At 42.3% G+C, this 24,191-nt stretch overlaps 1 protein-coding gene across 2 annotated transcripts in view; it reads right to left on the bottom strand.

Moving 5' to 3' along the window:
- NF2 (NF2, moesin-ezrin-radixin like (MERLIN) tumor suppressor) overlaps positions 1-24,191 on the bottom strand; it is a 175,682-nt gene that overhangs the window by 95,187 nt on the left and 56,304 nt on the right. For both annotated transcript variants that reach the window (XM_069760065.1, XM_069760071.1), the window contains exons 6-9: positions 12,791-12,859; positions 8,793-8,875; positions 8,640-8,715; positions 5,543-5,677 (exon numbers count right to left, since the gene is read on the bottom strand). In XM_069760065.1, the coding sequence (XP_069616166.1) occupies positions 5,543-5,677; positions 8,640-8,715; positions 8,793-8,875; positions 12,791-12,859 (363 nt within the window). The remainder of the gene's footprint in view (positions 1-5,542; positions 5,678-8,639; positions 8,716-8,792; positions 8,876-12,790; positions 12,860-24,191) is intronic.

Genomic DNA, 24,191 nt, shown 5'->3' with positions numbered 1-24,191 from the left:
GGACCCCGACAGCGTCATAGGCTATTTTGTGAGGCGAAATTTTAACCCCGCGCGTTCCAATTCACCAAACAATTTTGCCCCTATCTACATAATGGGGAAAAAAGTGAAAGGAAAAGTGTTGGAAGCGTCGCAGCTACAGCAACAAAATTTTGCACAGTCACACGTCTGGACCCTGAGAGCGTCATAGGCTACGTTGCGAGGTGAAATTTTAACCCCGCGCTTTCCAATTCACCAAACAATTTTGCCCCTATCTACATAATGGGGAAAAAAAGTGAAAGGAAAAGTGTTGGAGGCAAATTGACAGCTGCCAGATGTGAACAAGGGGGACTTAAAGAATGAGAGCGATGGCGCAAAAGAGTATATACCGATCAGTTGCTAAGGTGGGGCCCCGACATGACATACTCACCACACATGGGGATATGAACACACACAAAATGCGCCACACACTACCACGTGCTAGAACACATATACCACCCTCAGCACACATTTCACCACACATACACCAACCTCGCCACATAAAAGTCGAAACACAAAAGTCGCCGCTCAAAACTCGCCACGCGCAAAACTCGCCACATGCAAAAACTAGGCTCACGCAAAACTCGCCACAAGTGCAAAACTCACCTCATGGAAAAGACGCCACACGCAAAACTTGCACACGCGGAAAAATTGCCACATGCACAAAATTTGCAACACATGCAAAAGTTGCCTCACACAAAACTTGCACATACTCAAAAGGCACCAGACATAAAAACTCACCACGCGCAAAACTCGCCATGCGCAAAACTTGCTGCACACAACTTGCTACACTAACCTGTTACATGCAACTCGACACACAAAAAGTTGCTACACGCATGTTGCCACACAAAACTCATCTCACAAAAGTCGCTACATGCATGTCGCCACACACAACTCAACACACACAACTTGACAAACGAAACTCGCCCTAAAACACACACAAGTCTGGTATTAGCCTTCAAAAATAAAAATCTGATTAATAAGCAGACAAACTACAAGAGCAACAAATGTACCATATAGGAAATACAGCAGCTGTCAGTCACATGACCTGTCTATTATGTGTATGTGTGAGCGAATATATACTGCCAGGGGGAGGGCTTCCTGTTGACTGGGGATTTATCAGGCTGCCAATTTATCTTACAAATACTGAGGTAAAAATACTGAGCAAATAACGTGTTAATGAGGTCTAATACAGGAGATCACACAGGTATATACTATATACAGGGGAGATGACACACAGATATATACTATATACAGGAGAGATAGCACACAGGTATATACTATATAGAGGAGGAGATGACATACAGGTACATACTATATACAGGAGGAGATGACATACAGGTTTATACTAAATACAGGAGGAGATGACACACAGGTATATACTATATACAGGAGCAGATTACCTACAGGTATATACTATATACAGGGGAGATGACACACGTATATACTATATACAGGAGGAGATGACATACAGGTATATACTATATATAGAAGGAAACATAAGGGTATACCGTGAAGATTGGTAGAGCAGCTTAGTATACATTTTTTGCAAAAAACGTATCAACCAAATACCCTGTTTTTTACATCTTTTACTAGCACTTGCGGATTACTGCAACATTTTTTCAAACTGAGTGTTTTTGGTTTTACTATTCTCTTTTGTGTCTTCAAGTTTATTGGTGGTGTGTGAACATGATCATACAGACTTGTTCACTGTGCAAGTAGCCCATGTGTTCCTGTTTCCATAATTGTTCTCTTGTGTCTACAAGACTGGGGAGTTCCACCACTCCTCTTGGGCTATCTGCACAAAAGCTGTTCTACCCTGTATGCACACATGGATTTTTCCTCTCTGAACCCTGTTCACACAGGTTATATACAGATGATCAGGTTTTTAAATACATCAGATAGGGATTGCATACATTAGTTAGGACTGCTCTGATAAGGGTATACCGTGAAGATTGGTAGAGCAGCTTAGTATACATTTTTTGCAAAAAACGTATCAACCAAATACCCTGTTTTTTACATCTTTTACTAGCACTTGCGGATTACTGCAACATTTTTTCAAACTGAGTGTTTTTGGTTTTACTATTCTCTTTTGTGTCTATATATAGAAGGAGATGACATACAGGTATATACTATATATAGGAGGAGATGACATACAGGTATATACTATATATAGGAGGAGATGACATACAGGTATATACTATATACAGGGGAGATGACACACAGCAGGTATATACTATATACAGGGGAGATGACATACAGGTATATACTATATACAGGAGATGACATACAGGTGTATACTATATATAAGGGAGATGACAAACATGTATATACTGAGGTGAAAATGAGAGGTGTGAGGTGAAAATGAAAAGGTGTGAGTGCAAAATGAGAGGAGTGAGGGAAAATAGTGTAGTGATTGGAAAATGACAGATGTGAGGCCGAAATGACAAGTGTTGGGGGGAATGAGAGGAGTGAGGGAGAAAATGAGAGGTGTGAGGGAGAAAATGAGAGATGTGAGGGGGAAAATGAGAGGCGTGATGGGAAAATAAGAGAAGTGACGTGCTATAACTAACCACAGATATTTACTATGCCCAGGCAACGCCGGGCTCTTCAGCTAGTATATATATATTCTAAGCCTGCTTTACTCTTCTCCACAAATTTATCCCTGACCTGCCTGGTGTGTTCCTTGATTTTCATGATGCTGTTTGATCCTTAATGTTCTCAAACAACCCTCTGATGCCTTCACAGAACAGCTGTAGTTATATGGAGAATAAATTAAATACAGGTGATCTCAGTTTACTAATTATGTGACTTCTGGAGACAATTGGTCACTCAGGATTTTGGGGTATCAGACTACAGGGGGCCGAATACACATGCACATCAAAATTGTCAGATTTATATTTTTAACATAATTTCAAACCAAGGATCACTTCCTTTACACCTCACACATACTTGCTACTTGTGTTGGTATATCACATAAAATCCCAATAAAATATACCGTATATACTCGAGTATAAGCCGAGATTTTCAGCCCACGGTCTTCGGTGCTGCAGTTCTTCCTCCATCAGCGGTCACGTGGGACCGCTCATTAGAGAAATGAATAAGCGGCTCCACCTCCCATAGGGGTGGAGCCGCCTATTCATTTCTCTAATCAGCGGTAACGGTGACCGCTGATAGAGAAAGAAGCTGCGGCACCGAAGACCAGCTGTCCAGGAGAAGGAGCCGGATGCCAGGACCAGGTAAGTATCGCATAGTCACCTGTCCACGTTCCAGCCGCCGGGCGCCGCTCCATCTTCCCGGCGTCTCTGCACTCTGACTGTTCAGGTCAGAGGGCGCGATGATGCATATAGTGTGCGCGGCGCCCTCTGCCTGATCAGTCAGAGCAGAGAGAGGCCGGGACCGGACGCCGGAACGAGACGCCGGGAGCTGCAAGCAAGAGAGGTGAGTATGTGTTTTGTTTTTGTTTGTTTGTTTGTTTTTACTGCAGCAGCAGCGACAATGGCAGAGCTTTCTATGGGGCAATATGAACGGTGCAAGAGCACTATATGGTGCAGAGCTATAGGGCAATAATGAACGGTGCAAGAGCACTATATGGGGCAGAGCTATAGGGCAATAATGAACGGTGCAAGAGCACTATATGGGGCACAGCTATAGGGCAATAATGAACGGCGCAGAGCACTATATGGGGCAGAGCTATAGGGCAATAATGAACGGCACAGAGCACTATATGGCACAGCTATGGGGAAATAATTATCTATTTTTATTATTGAAATTAACCGGTAAATGCTGCATTTCCACCCTAGGCTTATACTCGAGTCAATAAGTTTTCCCAGTTTTTTGTGGCAAAATTAGGGGGGGGGGTCGGCTTATACTCGGGTCGGCTTATACTCGAGTATATACGGTATAATGGGCATAATGTGAAAAAATGTGGAAGAGTTCATGGGAAATGAATACTTTTTCAAGTCACTGTACACTGACAAGGTCATCTGTATGAAGCCTTTTCATGCATCTTCTGAGAAGTGGAGACTGTTCCTCTGGGTAAGAACTGGACATTTCCATTTTTTTCAATAGTGCCTCACCTAAATAATCATGCGTTTTTTATATATATTTAGAATTTTCATTAGTTATTGCCAAACTTACTGAGGTTTTGGCTTTGTAACCATACCAGTCAAAACACATTAGCTAGAAATGTGACATACAGATCTATTACAGTACTATTTATATGTAAAAGTTGTGGATCTGCTCAGACTTGCATTATTTATCTTATGCTAGGTTTCCATTGCGCCCTGAAGCATTCTGCTGCTGCCATTACAAGTCAAGTGGGGTTAATAGAATCCAATCAAAAATCAATCACAAAATCATAACAGATCAAATGGAAGCTCTTTAAGGTAATCTGTCACCCCATTTTAGGCCTATAAGCTAAGGTCACCGGCATCAGGGGCTTATCTACAGCATTCTGTAATACTGTAGAAAAGCCACCGATGTTACCTGAAAGATGAGAAAAAAAAGTTAGATTATACTTACCCAGGGGCGGTCCGGGTGCGGTCTGGGGATGTCGCGGTCCGGGTCCAGAGCCTTCCATCTTCCTACAATGACATCCTCTTTGCTTCCTGTTGCTGCTCCTGCGCAGGCGTATTTTGTCTGTCCTGTTGAGGGCAGAGCAAAGTACTGCAGTGCGCAAGCGTCAGGAAAGGTCAGAGAGGCCCTGGAGCCTGCGCACTGCACAACTTTGCTCTGCCGTCAACAGGGCAGACAAAATACGCCTGCGCAGGAGCTGCGACAGGAAGCAAAGAAGAGAACGTCATCGTAAGAAGATGGGAGTCGCTGGACCCGGACCGCGACGCCCATCGGACCGGACCGCACCGCCCCGGGGTGAGTATAATCTAACTTGTTTTTCTTATCTTTCAGGATACATCGGGGGCTTATCTACAGCATTACAGAATGCTGTAAATAAGCCCCTGATGGCGGTGGCCTTAGCTTATAGGCCTAAAATGGGGTGACAGATTCCCTTTAAGAGTGAGCGGAGCCCAACATTCAGCATACAAAATAAAGATAAAATGTTTAGAATATTGGATAGACAGACAATGTTCACTGGACTTTTCCATACGTTCCATGTTTTTCATTTTAATAAACACTTTGGGATCGATGGCTGCCATAGTGTTTTTTACATATCCAAAATGGCTCTATATTCCATTGCAATGACAAAGTCCATTTATTTCAAGCGCAGAAGCTTTGGTAAGCCATTATGTTTTATTGCTTGTACTATGATATCCATAAAGTTGGATCCAAAATGGCAAACTTCAAAATGGCCACCATGGTCACCACCCATCTTGAAAAGTTTTCCCCCTCTCCCATATACTAAAGTGCCACAAACAGGAAGTTGATATCACGAACCATTCCCATTTTATTTAGGTGTATCCATATACATGGCCCACCTTGTATAATAGTCTGTTAATGCAGAAATTGAAACAGCAACATAAATTATCAGACTGTCATAAAAAAATAAAAGTATGCGGTTGGGAGTTACCTCCTTATCACTGTAAGATATATTCCGAATTTCATTCCAAGGGAAAGAGGTTTTAGGAGTCAATCTATTTTCGGGGTCATAAATATGGAGTCCCAAGGCATCAACTCCTAGTAGTAGTTCAGTGCCTTTCTTGTTCTTGGGTTTGAAATTACAAAAAGGAAAATGAACAATGATTTTTTGTTGTCAAGTGCAGAAAATTCAGCATTAAATAATAATCTGGAATACGACCAGCTTTATCCTCTCCTAGTGTATCCTCACCCATCCCCTGTAGACAGTGAGCCCTCGTGGGCAGGGGTCCTCTCTCCTCCTGTACTTGTGTGTGTCTTGTAATGCTCATGTTTATTCTACTTGTCTACAGTCATGGCCAAAAGTATTGACACCCCTGCAATTCTGTCAGATAATACTCATTTTCTTCATGAAAATGATTGCAAACACAAATTATTTGGTATTATTATCTTCATTTAATTTGTCTTAAATGTAAAAACACAAAAAGAATTGTCCTAAAGCCAAATTGGATATAATTCCACACCAAACATAAAAAGGGGGTGGACAAAAGCATTGGCACTGTTCGAAAAATCATGTGATGCTTCTCTAATTTGTGTACTTAACAGCACCTGTAACTTACCTGTTGCACCTAACAGGTGTTGACAATAAATAAAACACACTTGCAGCCAGTTGACATGGATTAAAGTTGACTCAACCGCTGTCCTGTGTCCTTGTGTGTACCACATTGAGCATGGAGAAAAGAAAGACTGAGGACTTGAGAAGCCAAATTGTGAGGAAGCATGAGCAATCTCAAGGCTACAAGTCAATCTCCAAAGACCTGAATGTTCCTGTGTCTACCGTGCTCAGTGTCATCAAGAAGTTTAAAGCCCATGGCACTGTGGCTAACCTCCCTAGATGTGGACGGAATAGAAAAATTGACAAGAGATTTCAACGCAAGATTGTGCAGATGTTGGATAAAGAACCTCGACTAACATCAAAACAAGTTCAAGCTGCCCTGCAGTCCAAGGGTACAACAGTGTCAACCTGTACTATCCGTCGGCGTCTGAATGAAAAGGGACTGTATGGTAGGAGACCCAGGAAGACCCCACTTCTTACCCCGAGACATAAAAAAGCCAGGCTGGAGTTTGCCAAAACTTACCTGAAAAACCCTAAAATGTTTTGGAAGAATGTTCTCTGGTCAGATGAGACAAAAGTAGAGCTTTTTGGGCAAAAGCATCAACGTAGAGTTTACAGGAGAAAAAAAAAGAGGCATTCAAAGAAAAGAACACGGTCCCTACAGTCAAACATGGCGGAGGTTCCCTGATGTTTTGGGGTTGCTTTGCTGCCTCTGGCACTGGACTGCTTGACCGAGTGCATGGCATTATGACGTCTGAAGACTACCAACAAATTTTGCAGCATAATGTAGGGCCCAGTGTGAGAAAGCTGGGTCTCCCTCAGAGGTCACGGGTCTTCCAGCAGGACAATGACCCAAAACACACTTCAAAAAGCACTAGAAAATGGTTTGAGAGAAAGCACTGGAGACTTCTAAGGTGGCCAGCAATGAGTCCAGACCTGAATCCCATAGAACACCTGTGGAGAGCTCTAAAAATGGCAGTTTGGAGAAGGCACCCTTCAAATATCAGGGACCTGGAGCAGTTTGCCAAAGAAGAATGGTCTAAAATTCCAGCAGAGCATTGTAAGAAACTCATTGATGGTTACCGGAAGCGGTTGGTTGCCGTTATTTTGGCTAAAGGTTGTGCAACCAAGTATTAGGCTGAGGGTGCCAATACTTTTGTCAGGCCCATTTTTGGAGTTTTGTGTGAAATGATCAATGTTTTGCTTTTTGCTTCATTCTCTTTTGTGTTTTTTCATTCAATACAAATTAAATGAAGATAATAATAACAAAGAATTTGTGTTTGCAATCATTTTCAGGAAGAAAATGAGTATTATCTGACAGAATTGCAGGGGTGTCAATATATTTGGCCATGACTGTATGTATGCCCCTTTTTCACATGTAGAGCGCCATGGAATAAATGGCGCTATAAAAATGAATAATAATAAGGTTATTATAAACAAAGTATTATATAAATTTGAAGACTACAGAAATATGCTGGGATAAGAAAGAGTGTGTTTTCTAAGCCTTCTTTTCCTCTAGGGATAAAAGTTGAACATTTAAAAAAATAATTGTAAATCCTTCATCCATACAACCCAGACCACCCCCCTTTTAAAAACACATATTACATTAATGTCATGCATCCAAGTAAAAAAACAAAAACAAATGTTCTCTACTCCAGCCTCCAAACATCACTTTTAACAGTTACAACAAAACCTTCTGCACATTACTTAGCTTTGTAAGAATGGTATCATGTAGACAACTCCCTTCTTAGACTGATAATATCCTAATCAGCAACTGCTCACTACAGGCTTACCATCTGTTACCATCTGCAGCCTCTAGAAATGAAAAATTACATGTTGTCTATTTATGTGAAGAGGTAGGTTTGTGGATGTAATCAGCGCTGCAGAATAAAATGCAGGACCAAAGATATCCAAATGAAGGAAAGTGGTTTTTATTTCAACGTGCTTCCAAGTTTAAGTGACTTCTTCCTCAGGAACACAACCACATGTATACAAGGACAGGTAGAAATGGCTATACAAATTGATTTTCTACCTGTCCTTGTATTCATGTGGTTGTGTTCCTGAGGAAGAAGTCACTTGAACTTCAAAACACGTTGAAATAAAAGCCACTTTCCTTCATTTGGATATCTTTGATCCTGAATTTTAATCGGCAGCGCGGATTACATCCACAAACCTTCTACCTCTTCACATCTGATACGGTCGCCTACGGACCTGTGGATCTACTGTAGCTGATATTCTCAAAGAGATCTATAGGTCATTACATTAGATCTATCAGGTTAGTGCAATTTGAATAGATTGTTTATTTTGTCTGATAAGACCCTATGTGCGCTGATTTCTTCTACAGTTACATTCTATGTTTATTAAATAATAAGTGGTCAACTCAACGCCAAGAGGGAGATGGTCTTTATGTCTTGAATGTCAAATATCATAGTCAAATGAAATACATAACCATAGGTCTCGAATAACCATTTCTCACCCGTATTAGAAAATAATTGACTCCATACATCTCCGTGTCTTGTGCTATCTTCAGGTATTCCATTTCAGCTTCATCTCTGAAAAAAAATAATTGTACATGGCTGAATTTCATTTTCAGGGACACAACAAACAGTAACAGTGACCGCCAGCCTACCTGGTGCGCCCACGGTGTTCTGCATACCACGCAGTGATCCTCTCCTCCCACATCTCTGGAGTCATCTGATAGAGGTTTATTACCTGAGTGATACAAGCAATAAGCAATGTAACAAAACTCAAGGCTTTGGCTACACTTTAAGGCTATATTCACACAACAGTGTGATCTTACCATCGGAGAGAAACGGAAAGATTCTTTCCATAGCATCATTCCTAGTTGAATCCATTTTTTATCAGCATTTTTTGGATTTTTTTTTACCGAGACTGGTATAACTGTATGGAGTTTCTTTATCCATTAAGTCTTACAGTATCAGGTAAAAACTAGAATAAAACCCTAGAGTACACAGTATGGCCCCCATTGATCAAGACCCCCGATTTTCTTGGCAGTCCTGATGAGGGGGGTGTTTGAGTCTGATGCTCCTTTTTCATTAAGAGGCGCACGCGCCAATGAATCAGGAGCGCCTGACGAGTGGCATGCACTGAGGCTCATGGATCAAAGACATGGAGCCATTTTTAAAACTAATCTGTCTATTGTTCACAGAAACCTTATGGGTCAGTGAGCTGTACAAAAAAAAAACTACTTCACTCGGACGTGTCACGCGGATGTGGAAATGAACTTAGCGCGCAGTCACATGGCAATAATAATGAATTTGGCAATAAGTACACAGTATCAGGACCTGTCACCTAAGATCAGGGAAGTATTGGCACTAAATATATATATATTGGCTTGAAGATACGTCTCCTTTACCTTATGTGACCATGTGCAGAGACTAAAGGACTATTCACACAGTATATGCTGTTTGTAAACATTGGGAGGATTTCCTGATGTACGTCAATGTGTTCCAATATAGTGACAAAAGACTATTTGCTTCTAAGTCAAATAAAAGTCGGGCGGCACGGTGGCGCAGTGGTTAGCACAGCAGCCTTGCAGCGCTGGGGTCCTGGGTTCTAATCCCACCCAGGACAACATCTGCAAAGAGTTTGTATGTTCTCTCCGTGTCTGCGTGGGTTTCCTCCGGGTACTCCGGTTTCCTCCCACATTCAAAAGACATACTGATAGGGATTCTAGATTGTGAGCCCCACCGGGGACAGTGATGATAATGTGTGCAAAACTGTAAAGCGCTGCGGAATATGTTAGCGCTATATAAAAAATAAAGATTATTATTAAAAGTATAACAAGCTATAGCCATCTTTTCAGGAATTCACAGCAGATTTTTCCTTACAGTCGCATGCACACCTCTCAGTCCTCATGACGAGAATGGAAACATCCCGCCTATAGATACATTTGACATACGCACCCTTGGAGCAGTGTGAGGACACCCTAAGGCTGTGTGCACATGTTCAGGTTTTTTTTGTGTATTTTCCAAGTTTTTCGCTATAAAAACGCAAAAAAACGCTTACATTAAGCATTCTATTTATTAGAATGCAAGCCGCAATTTTTGTGCAAATGCTGCGTTTTTTCCCGGAGCGGAAACGCATTCCGGAAAAAACGCAGCATGTTCATTAATTTTGCGGCGATTCCGCACACATAGGCATGCATTGATCCGCTTACTTCCCCCGCATGGGGCTATGCCCACCATGCAGGAAGAGCGGATCATGTGCGGATGGTACCCAGGGTGGAGGAGAGAAGACTCTCCTCCAAGGACTGGGTACCATATTTTGTTAAAAAAAAGAATGAACATAAAAAAATAGTGATATACTCACCTTCCGAAGGCCCCCGGGGTCCTCCCGCCTCTCAGAGGTGCACGCGGCGGCTTCCGGCCCCAGGGTTGCTATGCGTGCAGGACCTGGGATGACATCGCGGTCACATGACCGTGACGTCACAAAGGTCCTTCGCGCATAGCATCCTTGGGACCGGAAGCTGCCGCGTGCATCGCCAAAGAGATCTGGCGCCGTCGGAAGGTGAGAATAACAATTTATTTTTTTATTATTTTTAACATTATATCTTTTTACTATTGATGCTGCATAGGCAAGTGTGACAACCCGGTTAGTTTTCCCAAGCGATGCTACAGATCTCTTGGAAAACGCTAGCATTCTGCAAGCTAATTACACTTGCAAAACTCTAGTGTTTAGCGGGAAAACGCATGCCAATTCCACATGCGTTTTACCCGCGGCAGGGAGTCCCGGAATTGCCGCGGAAATTTCCGCGGCAATTCCGGACGTGTGCACATAGCCTAAAGATGCTCATTCATTAGTGATTTCACATGGCTGCTTTCTGAAAGACTTGTGTAGCATTGGTCTGTAATGGTTGTAGTCTTGGACAAAACAACCGACTGACCTCTGCCTTGATCTGTGTCCTGGACTGGGCCTTCAATAACTGATCATGAATGACTAACTACAGCACCAAACAAGAATGAAATCTAACATGACAAGCCAACTGGTCAACAGATACCAGGCATCCACGGCTGTATTCACTTATTCGTTTATTGTGATATTTCGTGTACACTCTTATTTTTCATTTTTTATTTTTTATGTGTTATTTTTATTTTTGAATACATGTTATATATTTTGGTGACTGTGTCACTTTTGGGGAGTTTGGTTATCCTGAACTCTTGGGACTCTTACATATTTTTATATTGTTCTCATCCGTATGGGACGAGTTTTCGTATTTGTGTGTAATTCGCTATTATATATGCCGTAACATATATCTGTTGGAATTATGCAGTCGTTTTGCTAGAATTTGACATGTAAGTCTGCCCCTTATAGTGGGCATTATCACTTTGCACATTATCACTTTAGTTCCATCCCTTTATCATTGGTTGCCCTTGCGCAAGCGCACTTATCTGTAGGCGCATTCTTAGCACGTATCACTTTAGATTCACTTACTATACTTGCCTGTAGTTATCCTTCCCATTCTCACCATGGCGGCCGCGGCACGCGCGGTATGACTGGCTCCGGCGCGTATCCTTTCCTGGTTACAGGATAGGACGCGGTGGGTATGTTATATACAATATTATTCTTACCGCATCAGCAGATTACTAGTCGCCATTATATCAGTATATGTATCGATAATTATTAATGTTAGCACTATCGCTCTAATGTTTAATATCATGGCGACATCGCCCCTTTCTAAAATGGCGGCCGCGGCGCGTGCGCATGCGCGGTGTGGCAGGATCCGGGACACATCCCTCTCTGCCTCCAGGATGTGACGCGGCGGGCTAGTGACGTCAGGAGGGATTTCCCTCTGCCCGTCGCGTCACAGGAAGAGCAGGATGTGATGTGATGTATGCAAGCCTGCATATCACCGCGCACGCGCCGTTAATTGCGCCGCTTATTATAGACAGGTGTCCCTCTCACTTTTAATAACCGCTCTAAATACACATACCATTACAGCCCCCCGAGGAAGCCCAACGCGAAACACGCGTCGGGGCTGCTGGCGACACTCACTGGAACACGCATACGGGTAAGACTAACGGTGCACAGTCCATATATGCTAGCATTTAACCCTATATGTGATAGGCAGCATATGGACATTGGTAATCGGAATGGGTAAAGGTTACTATATACCCTGACACCATGCATGATATGTAGCACCTTATTGATATATGCTAGAGTACTTTTTTACTGTTTACTTTTGGATATCCGTTTAGTATACCCCCTGTACAGTAGTTGTGTCATCTGTATATGCACCACTTTCTGGACCTTGTATTGTTAGTCTGTGTTATTATATTTGTTTAATAAAATTTCTATACTTTTTTATATTCGTGTATGGGACTTGTTACTCCTCGTTCTCTGTAGGATTAGCGTTTCTGGAGTGTCCTGGTGACTAAAATATTGTCCAAAGTAATATGGGATTTTTATCCCGGTATTTTTCTAAGTTATGTATCAGTGGTACCTGTTCTTGGTCAACAGATACAGTATGTTCTGTGGGCCTGTATTTAGCATACTTCAGTCACAAAAAGACAATATTCTTGCAAGTGATCTAAATTGACCATTTTTGACTTTCAAAATATATGGCCATCCTGACACAAACTAAATGCTGAACTAGTTCTAACTCACCCTTTTAGGAAGCAGCTCCTCCTCTGCCAAGAATCCACGCTTGTGTACAGATGCGTCATAATCACCATACTAAAACAGAATAAATGAAAAATAATGAGCTACAACAAAAAAATATATATATATATAATTAACCTATGTTGAAAGACTGCAAAATTTTACATCAGCTAAGTCAAATTTCCTAAAATGTTCTAACTTAAAGGATCACACAAAGTCATGGCATCCCACACATCTGTAAGGAGTTTGTCCAAATATATATGGACCTAACTGTACATAGACAACATTTTCTAATATTGGTTATAGACATTACCACAATGAATTTTAAACAAAACAATTTAGGTGCAGCTGAAGTTCAGACTTTCAGCTTTCATTTGAGGGTATCCACATTAAAATTGGATGAAGGAATTAGGAGTTTCAGCTCATTAACCCCTTCATGACCCAGCCTATTTTGACCTTAAAGACCTTGCCGTTTTTTGCAATTCTGACCAGTGTCCCTTTATGAGGTAATAACTCAGGAACGCTTCAACGGATCCTAGCGGTTCTGAGATTGTTTTTTCGTGACATATTGGGCTTCAAGTTAGTGGTAAATTTAGGTCAATAAATTATGCGTTTATTTGTGATAAAAACGGAAATTTGGCAAAAATTTTGAAAATTTCGCAATTTTCACATTTTTAATTTTTATTCTGTTAAACCAGAGAGTTATGTGACACAAAATAGTTAATAAATAACATTTCCCACATGTTTACTTCACATCAGCACAATTTTGGAAACAAAATTTTTTTTTGCTAGGAAGTTATAAGGGTTAAAATTTGACCAGCGATTTCTCATTTTTACAACGAAATTTACAAAACCATTTTTTTAGGGACCACCTCACATTTGAAGTCAGTTTGAGGGGTCTATATGGCTGAAAATACCCAAAAATGACACCATTCTAAAAACTGCACCCCTCAAGGTACTCAAAACCACATTCAAGAAGTTTATTAACCCTTCAGGTGCTTCACAGCAGCAGAAGCAACATGGAAGGAAAAAATGAACATTTAACTTTTTAGTCACAAAAATTATCTTTTAGCAACAATTTTTTTATTTTCCCAATGGTAAAAGGAGAAACTGAACCACGAAAGTTGTTGTCCAATTTGTCCTGAGTACGCTGATACCTCATATGTGGGGGTAAACCATTGTTTGGGCGCACGGCAGGGCTTGGAAGGGAAGGAGCGCCATTTGACTTTTTGAATCAAAAATTGGCTCCACTCTTTAGAGGACACCATGTCACGTTTGGAGAGCCCCCGTGTGCCTAAAAATTGGAGCTCCCCCACAAGTGACCCCATTTTGGAAACTAGACGCCCCAGGGAACTTATCTAGATGCATAGTGAGCACTTTGAACCCCCAGGTGCTTCACAAATTGATCCGTAAAAATGAAAAAGTAGTTGTAAAACCGCAGTGAAATGCGCAGAAAAAAACGTGGTAAATCCGCCATAAATCCGCAGCGGTTTAGCACTGCGGATTTATCAAATCCGCAGCGGAAAAATCCGCAGTGGACCAGAATACGTGTGCACATACCGAAACCCTAACCCTACCCCTAACCCTACCATTAACCCTACCCCTACCCCTAGCCCTAACACTACCCCTAACCCTAGCCCTAACCCTACCCCTATTCTAACAGTGGAAAAAAAAATTCTTTATTTTTTTATTGTCCCTACCTATGGGGGTGACAAAGGGGGGGGGGGGGGGGGGGGGTCATTTATTATTTTTTTTATTTTGATCACTGAGATATAATCTATCTCAGTGATCAAAATGCACTTTGGAACGAATCTGCCGGCCGATTCGGCGGGCGCACTGCGCCCGCCATTTTGGAAGATGGCGGCGCCCGGGGAGAAGACGGACGGACCCCGGCAGGATCGGTAAGTATGATGGGGTGGGGGGGGGAGCACAGGGGGGGGAATCGGAGCATGGGGGGGGTGAATCGGAGCGCGGGAGGGGTGGAACGGAGCACGGGGGGGTGGAACGGAGCACGGGGGGGTGGAACGGAGCACGGAGGGGGGTGGATCGGAGTGCAGGGGGGGTGATTGGAGCACGGGGGGGGTGATTGAAGCACGGGGGGAGCGAACAAGAGCACGGGGGGGGGAGCGGAGCACAGGATGGAGGGGAGCCGGAGCAGTGTACCGGACAGATCGGGGGGCTGGGGGGGGCGATCGGTGGGGTGGGGTGGGGGCACATTAATGTTTCCAGCCATGGCCGATGATATTGCAGCATCGGCCATGGCTGGATTGTAATATTTCACCAGTTATAATAGGTGAAATATTACAAATCGCTCTGATTGGCTGTTGAAAGTGAAACTGCCAATCAGAGCGATCGTAGCCACGGGGGGGGTGAAGCCACCCCCCCTGGGCTAAACTACCACTCCCCCTGTCCCTGCAGATCGGGTGAAATGGGAGTTAACCCTTTCACCCGATCTGCAGGGACGCGATCTTTCCATGACGCCACATAGGCGTCATGGGTCGGATTGGCACCGACTTTCATGACGCCTACGTGGCGTCATGGGTCGGGAAGGGGTTAAGGATGGCTTGTTTCACCTGCATGGAGAGCTCCTTTGACCGCAATGTTTACTTCACAGCAAAACCTTCCAAATGCAAGCACCACACCTCAAATCAACTCCAGGCCTTTTATCTGCTTAATTGAGAATGACATAAGGAAGGGATTGCCCACAGACAAAACAGGGTGGCACATGTTAAGGACCACAGGGAAAGAAAAATTTGGGAATACAAACTAATGAAGATGTTCAATTCGTTGACACTAGGACTCAATTTAACACCTGGATTTATGAGTCACTACATGGATACAATTCACACCTCCACCTGATGGACACCAGATAACTAAGAACATTATTCCCACTGCCTCTCCATTTGTAAGAAAATGCCTAAAGGTACCTTCACACAACGATATTGTTAACGATATCGTTGCTTTTTGTGACGTAGCAACGATATCGTTAATGAAATCGTTATGTGTGACAGCGACCAACAATCAGGCCCCTGCTGGGAGATCGTTGGTCGCTGAATAAAGTCCAGAACTTTATTTCGTCGCTGGACTCCTGCTGACATTGCTGGATCGGCGTGTGACACCGATCCAGCGATGTCTTCACTGGTAACCAGGGTAAACATCGGGTAACTAAGCGCAGGGCCGCGCTTAGTAACCCGATGTTTACCCTGGTTACCATCCTAAAAGTAAAAAAAAACAAACACTACATACTTACCCAACGCTGTCTGTCCCCGGCGCTCTGCTTCTCTGCACTCCTCCTGTACTGGCTGTGAGCGTCGGTCAGCCGGAAAGCAGAGCGGTGACGTCACTGCTCTGCTTTCCGGCCGCTGTGCTCACACAGACAGTACAGGAGGAGTGCAGAGCACAGCGCTGGAGGACAGACGGCTGTAGGTAAGTATGTAGTGTTTGTTTTTTTTTTACTTTTAGGATGGTAACCAGGGTAAACATCGGGTTACTAAGCGCGGCCCTGCGCTTAGTTACCCGATGTTTACCCTGGTTACCGGCATCGTTGGTCGCTGGAGAGCTGTCTGTGTGACAGCTCTCCAGCGACCAAACAGCGACGCTGCAGCGATCCGGATCGTTGTCGGTATCGCTGCAGCGTCGCTTAATGTGAAGGGGCCTTTAGGCTGCTTTCACACATCAGGTTTTTGGTTCAGGCACAATCCGGCAGTTTCAGGCACAATCTGGATCATTTTTTTCTTACGCCTGATTCGTTTTTTCCCCATCGAGTTGTATTACTGCCGGATTGTGCCTGAACGACATGCGTTTCATCCGTTTTGTGCCGGATCCTTCCCTTCAGGCTTTTTTGCCTGACACAAAAAACGTCTCCTGCATGCATATCTCTCTCTCTCTCTCTCTCAGGAACTCAAAAACCATGCGCAGTACATAGATCCGGATCCAGCTAAAAAACGAATCCGGTGCATCAGTTTGCTTCTGTTTTTTCACTATGTACACCGGATCCGTTTTTTTAGCAAATTTGCCGGATTGTGCCTGAAACCAAAAACCTGATGTGTGAAAGTAGCCTAATTTGATTACCTTGGCTTATCTATGGAGTCATCACCCTTCCCACCCCCTAACAAATGTCCTCCTGTACTATTCTTTAAATGTTGTGCTTGCTTCTTATTAATCTATTTGTAATCTTGCCTTAAGAAGGAGCCTTTGTGCTCTGAAAGCTTGCAAACATATTATTTTCTGGTTAGCCAATAAAGGTATCACTCCTTGAATACTTCTGTTATCATTGGGCGGAAAAATATTCACACCAGAATGATGGAAAGAGAAAAGTATGGCGAAGGCATGGTACAGCTCATGATCCAAAGCATACCACATCATCTGTAAAACAATGTGGAGGCAGTGTGATGGCTTGGGCATGCATGGCTGCCAGTGGCACTGGGTCACTAGTGTTTATTGATGATGTGACACAGGACAGAAGCAGCCGAATGAATTCTGAGGTATTCAGAGCCATACTGTGTGTTCAGATCCGGCCAAATGCAGCCAAACTGATTGGTCATCGTTTCATACTACAGATAGACAATGACCCAAAACATAAAACCAAAGCAACCCAGGAGATTATTAAAGCAAAGAAGTGGAATATTCTTGAATGGCCAAGTCAGTCACCTGATCTCAACCCAATTGAGCATGCATTTCACTTGTTAAAGACTAAACTTCAGACAGAAAGGCCCACAAACAAACAGCAACTGAAAACCACCGCAGTGAAGGCCTGGTAGAAAATCAAAAAGGAGGAAACACAGCGTCTGGTGATATCCATGAGTTCAAGACTTCAGGCAGTCATTGCCAACAAAGGGTTTTCAACCAAGTACTAAAAATGAACATTTTATTTAAAATTATTTAATCTGTCCAATTACTTTTGGTCCTTTTGAAACCAGGGTGGCACATGTTAAGGAGCTGAAACTCCTAAACCCTTCATCCAATTTTAATGTGGATACCCTCAAATGAAAGCTGAAAGTCTGAACTTCAACTGCATCTGAATTGTTTTGTTTCAAATTCATTGTGGTAATGTCTATAACCAAAATTAGAAAAATGTTGTCTGTCCAAATATATATGGACCTAACTGTATATTCTCCTGACGCTTATATTGGTTTCCTCCAGGTTCTCCGGTTCCCTCCCACACTCCAAAGACATATGGTTAGAGAATTTAGAGCTTGTGAGCCCCTATGGGGACACCAGTGATAATGTCTGTAAAGTGCTGTGGAATTAACTCATTGGTGATCAGGGCCAAATCTGATCAGTGTCACTTTATGCAGTAATAACTCTGGAACGCTTCAACAAATGTCAGTGATTTTGAGAATTTTTTTCATGACACTTTGAACTTTATGATCATGGTAAATTTATGTCAATATTTTGTGCTTTTATTTATAAAAATGTCAGAAATTTGACAAAAAATTCTATTAGCAATTTTCAAACTTTGAATAATTATCATTTCAATCCAGATAGTAATACCACATAAAATAACATTTCCCTCATGTCTGCTTTACATCAGCACCATTTTTAAAATACCCATTTATTTTTTTAGGATGTTAGAAGGTTTTAAAATGTAGCAGTCATTTTTAAGTTTTTCATGGAAATTTATACAACTTTTTTCTTTTAGGGACTCATTAAGTTTTGCCCTGACTTTGGGGTATATCGTAAAATTCCCAAAAGTTAGAACATTTTAAAAAACCCTCAATGTATTCAAAACTGCTATCAGGTAGTTTATTAACCCTTCGGGTGCTTTTCAGGAGTTATTACAAAGTGGCAAGACAGGAAGGAAACATTTTATTTTTTACCACCGACATGTTGCTAACTTCTGAGCAGGCCGTTATAGCCAACAGACTCTAAGGCCGTTTTTTGTCTGTGAATTGCCATGGCAAACATCAGGGCCACACAATCGTGATCTCTGGGTGCCGATGGAGTTAAAGAGGGAGTCCCAGCGCTCTGTTAACCATCTGGATGCCATAGTCAATATTAACAGCAGCATCTAAGGGGTTAAAAAGCCATGGTTGGTGCCAACACCAATCGAGGCTGATGCAGCAAGATGTCGGCTATAGCGTACAGCCGACAGTTGCTGCATTTTCACCCGTTGCAGGATGCTATTGTCTGATATGGGAGGTCAGTAAAAAGACATATTGGTAGTCACTAACATGTTAATGGTGCTTTATAAATGAGTAAAATAAATAAATACCACTATAACACGACTCCTACTCGTGACCAGTGGTGGTCCAAATGCAGAACATCCGCAAACTTAACAATGAATAGGACAGAGGTGGGGATTTTGAACTATTTTCCCTGCAAAGAGACACCCATAACCATTGAGCAGTTATGAGGTTGGCATTGCTTTGGCCACTGATTGGCTGCAGCAGTCACATGTCATCTAAAGAAACTGGCAGGGGACAGGGAGAGCACTACAGAGAAAAAGCAGTCCAAAGTATAATTTTTTTTTAATTACCAGTATTATTTTTAGACCAGACTTGGTGGATAATTCCCTAACTGTAATTTGTCCATATCCCAGTTACAGTCATCTCAAGTGAATGGGGCTTTAAATGAAAAGATCAAGCATACCCTCAAAATGGAAGCTATATAGATGGTAACAGAATTGCATGTTACATTTCAGTACGTTGACATACTCTGCTGGGATTTAATGGACAAGAGCCATCCCTGCAGCTTAAAGAGAACCTGTCACTTGCAATAAATACGTAATTTTGTACCCGGTGTAAATGCTGGTGTTCTCACAAATGTGGAGGGGTTTTTTTGTTGCGGAGCCTCTATATCCCTTATACTTGGCCGTTATTCCCTTGACATAAATCTGTAATCCAATTAGAATGTCACCGAAGAGCTGCGGTGCCCGCGTCTGAGATGGCAGCCTCATAAATAATAATAGTGACAATGACAAGCACTCACATACGTTTCTGAGTGATGGGAATTTTTCTCTATTTTTGATTGTAAATCTTGTCTTATTATGCATGGGAGTGTGATCCTCAACTCTTCCTTGTGAAGGTCTTCTTGAGGCTCATGCCCTCTTGACTAGTAAGACTAGAATAAGTAATTACACACTGGGAAGAGGGGCTAATCTCAGTTATAGAGAGGCTCAGGAACAAAAAACAATGCTGGATTTGGGAGATCAACAGCAGTTCCAACAGGTTAAAAAAAATCCTACTCATGATAACTTCTCTGACACTCAATCTGAACTCTTACTTTACTTGAAAATGGTGCAAAGTGAACGAATTTCAAAAGGAAGAGAATAATAGTCAATATAGCAAAAAATAATTCTAACAACATCCTAAAAATTGGTGCAATATACATTTTACAGTAAACTTTACAGCTGATGCATGCTGCCTGATCCATACGAGGCACTGGCTGTACTGTATGATCTCAGCCAAGTATGTTAGACTCTGAACGCTGCAGCATTTCAGAGTGAAACATACTTTAACCCCTTTACCCCCAAGGGTGGTTTGCACGTAAATGACCGGGCCAATTTTTACAATTCTGACCACTGTCCCTTTATGAGGTTATAACTCTGGAACGCTTCAACGGATCCCAGTGATTCTGACACTGTTTTCTCGTGACATATTGTACTTCATGATAGTGGTAAAAATTCTTTGATAGTACCTGCGTTTGTGAAAAAAATGGAAATTTGGCGAAAATTATGTAAATTTCGCAATTTTCCAACTTTGAATTTTTATGCAATTAAATCACAGACAAAATGCTTAATAAGTAATATTTCCCACATGTCTACTTTACATCAGCACAATTTTGGAACTAAATTTTTTTTTTGTTAGGGAGTTATAAGGGTTGAAAGTTGACCAGCAATTTCTCATTTTTACAACGCCATTTTTTTTTTTTTTTAGGGACATCTCATTTGAAGTCATTTTGAGGGGTCTATATGATAGAAAATAACCAAGTGTGACACCATTCTTAACCCCTTCATGACCCAGCCTATTTTGACCTTAAAGACCTTGCCGTTTTTTGCAATTCTGACCAGTGTCCCTTTATGAGGTAATAACTCAGGAACGCTTCAATGGATCCTAGCGGTTCTGAGATTGTTTTTTCGTGACATATTGGGCTTCATGTTAGTGGTAAATTTAGGTCAATAAATTCTGTGTTTATTTGTGATAAAAACGGAAATTTGGCGAAAATTTTGAAAATTTCGCAATTTTCACATTTTGAATTTTTATTCTGTTAAACCAGAGAGGTATGTGACACAAAATAGTTAATAAATAACATTTCCCACATGTTTACTTTACATCAGCACAATTTTGGAAACAAAATTTTTTTTTGCTAGGAAGTTATAAGGGTTAAAATTTGACCAGCGATTTCTCATTTTTACAACGAAATTTACAAAACCATTTTTTTTAGGGACCACCTCACATTTGAAGTCAGTTTGAGAGGTCTATATGGCTGAAAATACCCAAAAGTGACACCATTCTAAAAAATGCACCCCTCAAGGTGCTCAAAACCACATTCAAGAAGTTTATTAACCCTTCAGGTGCTTCACAGCAGCAGAAGCAACATGGAAGGAAAAAATGAACATTTAACTTTTTAGTCACAAAAATGATTTTTCAGCAACAATTTTTGTATTTTTCCAATGGTAAAAGGAGAAACTGAACCACGAAAGTTGTTGTCCAATTTGTCCTGAGTACGCTGATACCTCATATGTGGGGGTAAACCACTGTTTGGGCGCACGGCAGGGCTTGGAAGGGAAGGAGCGCCATTTGACTTTTTGAATCAAAAATTGGCTGCACTCTTTAGCGGACACCATGTCAAGTTTGGAGAGCCCCCGTGTGCCTAAAAATTGGAGCTCCCCCACAAGTGACCCCATTTTGGAAACTAGACGCCCCAAGGAACTTATCTAGATGCATAGTGAGCGCTTTAAACCCCCAGCTGCTTCACAAATTGATCCGTAAAAATGAAAAAGTACTATTTTTTCACAAAAAAAATTCTTTTAGCCTCAATTTTTTCATTTTCACATGGACAACAGGATAAAATGGATCCTAAAATTTGTTTGGCAATTTCTCCTGAGCACACCGATACCTCACATGTGGGGGTAAACCACTGTTTGGGCACATGGTAAGGCTCGGAAGGGAAGGAGCGCCATTTGACTTTTTGAATGAAAAATTATCTCCATCGTTAGCGGACACCATGTCGCGTTTGGAGAGACCCTGTGTGCTTAAACATTGGAGCTCCCCCACAAGTGACCCCATTTTGGAAACTGGACCCCCCAAGGAACTTATCTAGATGCCTAGTGAGCACTTTAAACCCTCAGGTGCTTCACAAATTGTTCCGTAAAAATGAAAAAGTGCTTTTTTTTTCACAAAAAATTTCTTTTCGCCTCAATTTTTTCATTTTCACATGGGCAATAGGATAAAATGGATCCTAAAATTTGTTGAGCAATTTCTCCCGAGTACGCCGATACCTCATATGTGGGGGTAAACCACTGTTTGGGCACACGGCAGGGCTCAGAAGGGAAGGCACGCCATTTGGCTTTTTAAATGGAAAATTAGCTCCAATCATTAGCGGACACCATGTCGCGTTTGGAGAGCCCCTGTGTGCCTAAACATTAGAGATCCCCCACAAATGACCCCATTTTGGAAACTAGACCCCCAAAGGAACTAATCTAGATGTGTGGTGAGCACTTTTAACCCTCAAGTGCTTCACAGAAGTTTATAACGCAGAGCCATGAAAAAAAAAAAAAATCTTTTCTCAAAAATGATTTTTTAGCCCGCAATTTTTTTATTTTCCCAAGGGTAACAGGAGAAATTTGACCCCAAAAGTTGTTGTCCAGTTTCTCCTGAGTACGCTGATACCCAATATGTGGGGGTAAACCACTGTTTAGGCACATGTTGGGGCTCGGAAGTGAAGAAGTGACGTTATGAAATGCAGACTTTGATGGAATGCTCTTCGGGCGTCACGTTGCGTTTGCAGAGCCCCTGATGTTGCTAAACAGTAGAAACCCCCCACAAGTGACCCCATTTTGGAAACTAGACCCCGAAAGGAACTTATCTAGATATGTGGTGAGCACTTTCAACCCCCAAGTGCTTTACAGAAGTTTATAATGCAGAGCCGTGAAAATAATAAATACGTTTTCTTTCCTCAAAAATAATTTTTTAGCCCAGAATTTTTTATTTTCCTAAGGGTTACAGGAGAAATTGGACCGCAAAAGTTGTTGTCCAGTTTCTCCTGAGTAAGCTGATACCCCATGTGTGAGGGTAAACCACTGTTTGTGCACACGTCGGGGCTCAGAAGGGAAGTAGTGACTTTTGAAATGCAGACTTTGATGGAATGGTCTGCGGGCGTCACGTTGCGTTTGCAGAGCCCCTGGTGTGCCTAAACAGTAGAAACCCCACACAAGTGACCCCATTTTGGAAACTAGACCCCCCAAGGAACTTATCTAGATATGTGGTGAGCACTTTGAACCCCCAAGTGCTTCACAGACGTTTACAACGCAGAGCCGTGAAAATAAAAAATCATTTTTCTTTCCTCAAAAATGATGTTTTAGCAAGCAATTTTTTATTTTCTCAAGGGTAACAGTAGAAATTGGACCCCAGTAATTGTTGCGCAGTTTGTCCTGAGTATGCTGGTACCCCATATGTGGGGGTGAACCACTGTTTGGGCACACGTCGGGGCTCGGAAGTGAGGGAGCACCATTTGACTTTTTGAATACAAGATTGGCTGGAATCAATGGTGGCGCCATGTTGCGTTTGGAGACCCCTGATGTGCCTAAACAGTGGAAACCCCTCAATTCTAACTCCAACACACCCCTAACCCTTATCCCAACTGTAGCCATAACCCTAATCACAACCCTAACCCCAACACACCCGTAACCCCAACACACCCCTAACCCTAACCACAACCCTAATTCCAACCCAACCCTAGCCCTAAGGCTATGTGCCCCCGTTGTGGATTCGTGTGAGATATTTCCGCACCATTTTTGAAAAATCCGCGGGTAAAAGGCACTGCGTTTTACCTGCGGATTTACCGCGGATTTCCAGTGTTTTTTGTCCGGATTTCACCTGCGGATTCCTATTGAGGAACAGGTGTAAAACGCTGCGGAATCCGCACAAAGAATTGACATGCTGCGGGAAATACAACGCAGCGTTTCCGCGCGGTATTTTCCGCAACATGGGCACAGCGGATTTGGTTTTCCATATGTTTACATGGTACTGTAAACCTGATGGAACACTGCTGCGAATCCGCAGTGGCGAATCCGCAGTGGCGAATCCGCAGCGGCGAATCCGCAGCCAAATCCGCACCGTGTGCACATAGCCTAATTCTAAAGGTATGTGCACACGCTGCGGAAAACGCTGCGGATCCGCAGCATTTTCCCATGAGTTTACAGTTCAATGCAAACCTACGGGAAACAAAAATCGCTGTGCCCATG

Source organism: Ranitomeya imitator, chromosome 1 (assembly GCF_032444005.1).
Source record: "Ranitomeya imitator isolate aRanImi1 chromosome 1, aRanImi1.pri, whole genome shotgun sequence".
In the NCBI taxonomy this organism is placed as follows: Eukaryota; Metazoa; Chordata; class Amphibia; order Anura; family Dendrobatidae; genus Ranitomeya; species Ranitomeya imitator.
Note: the sequence above shows the minus strand (reverse complement) of the source record. Positions and strands in the feature narration are given on the sequence as shown.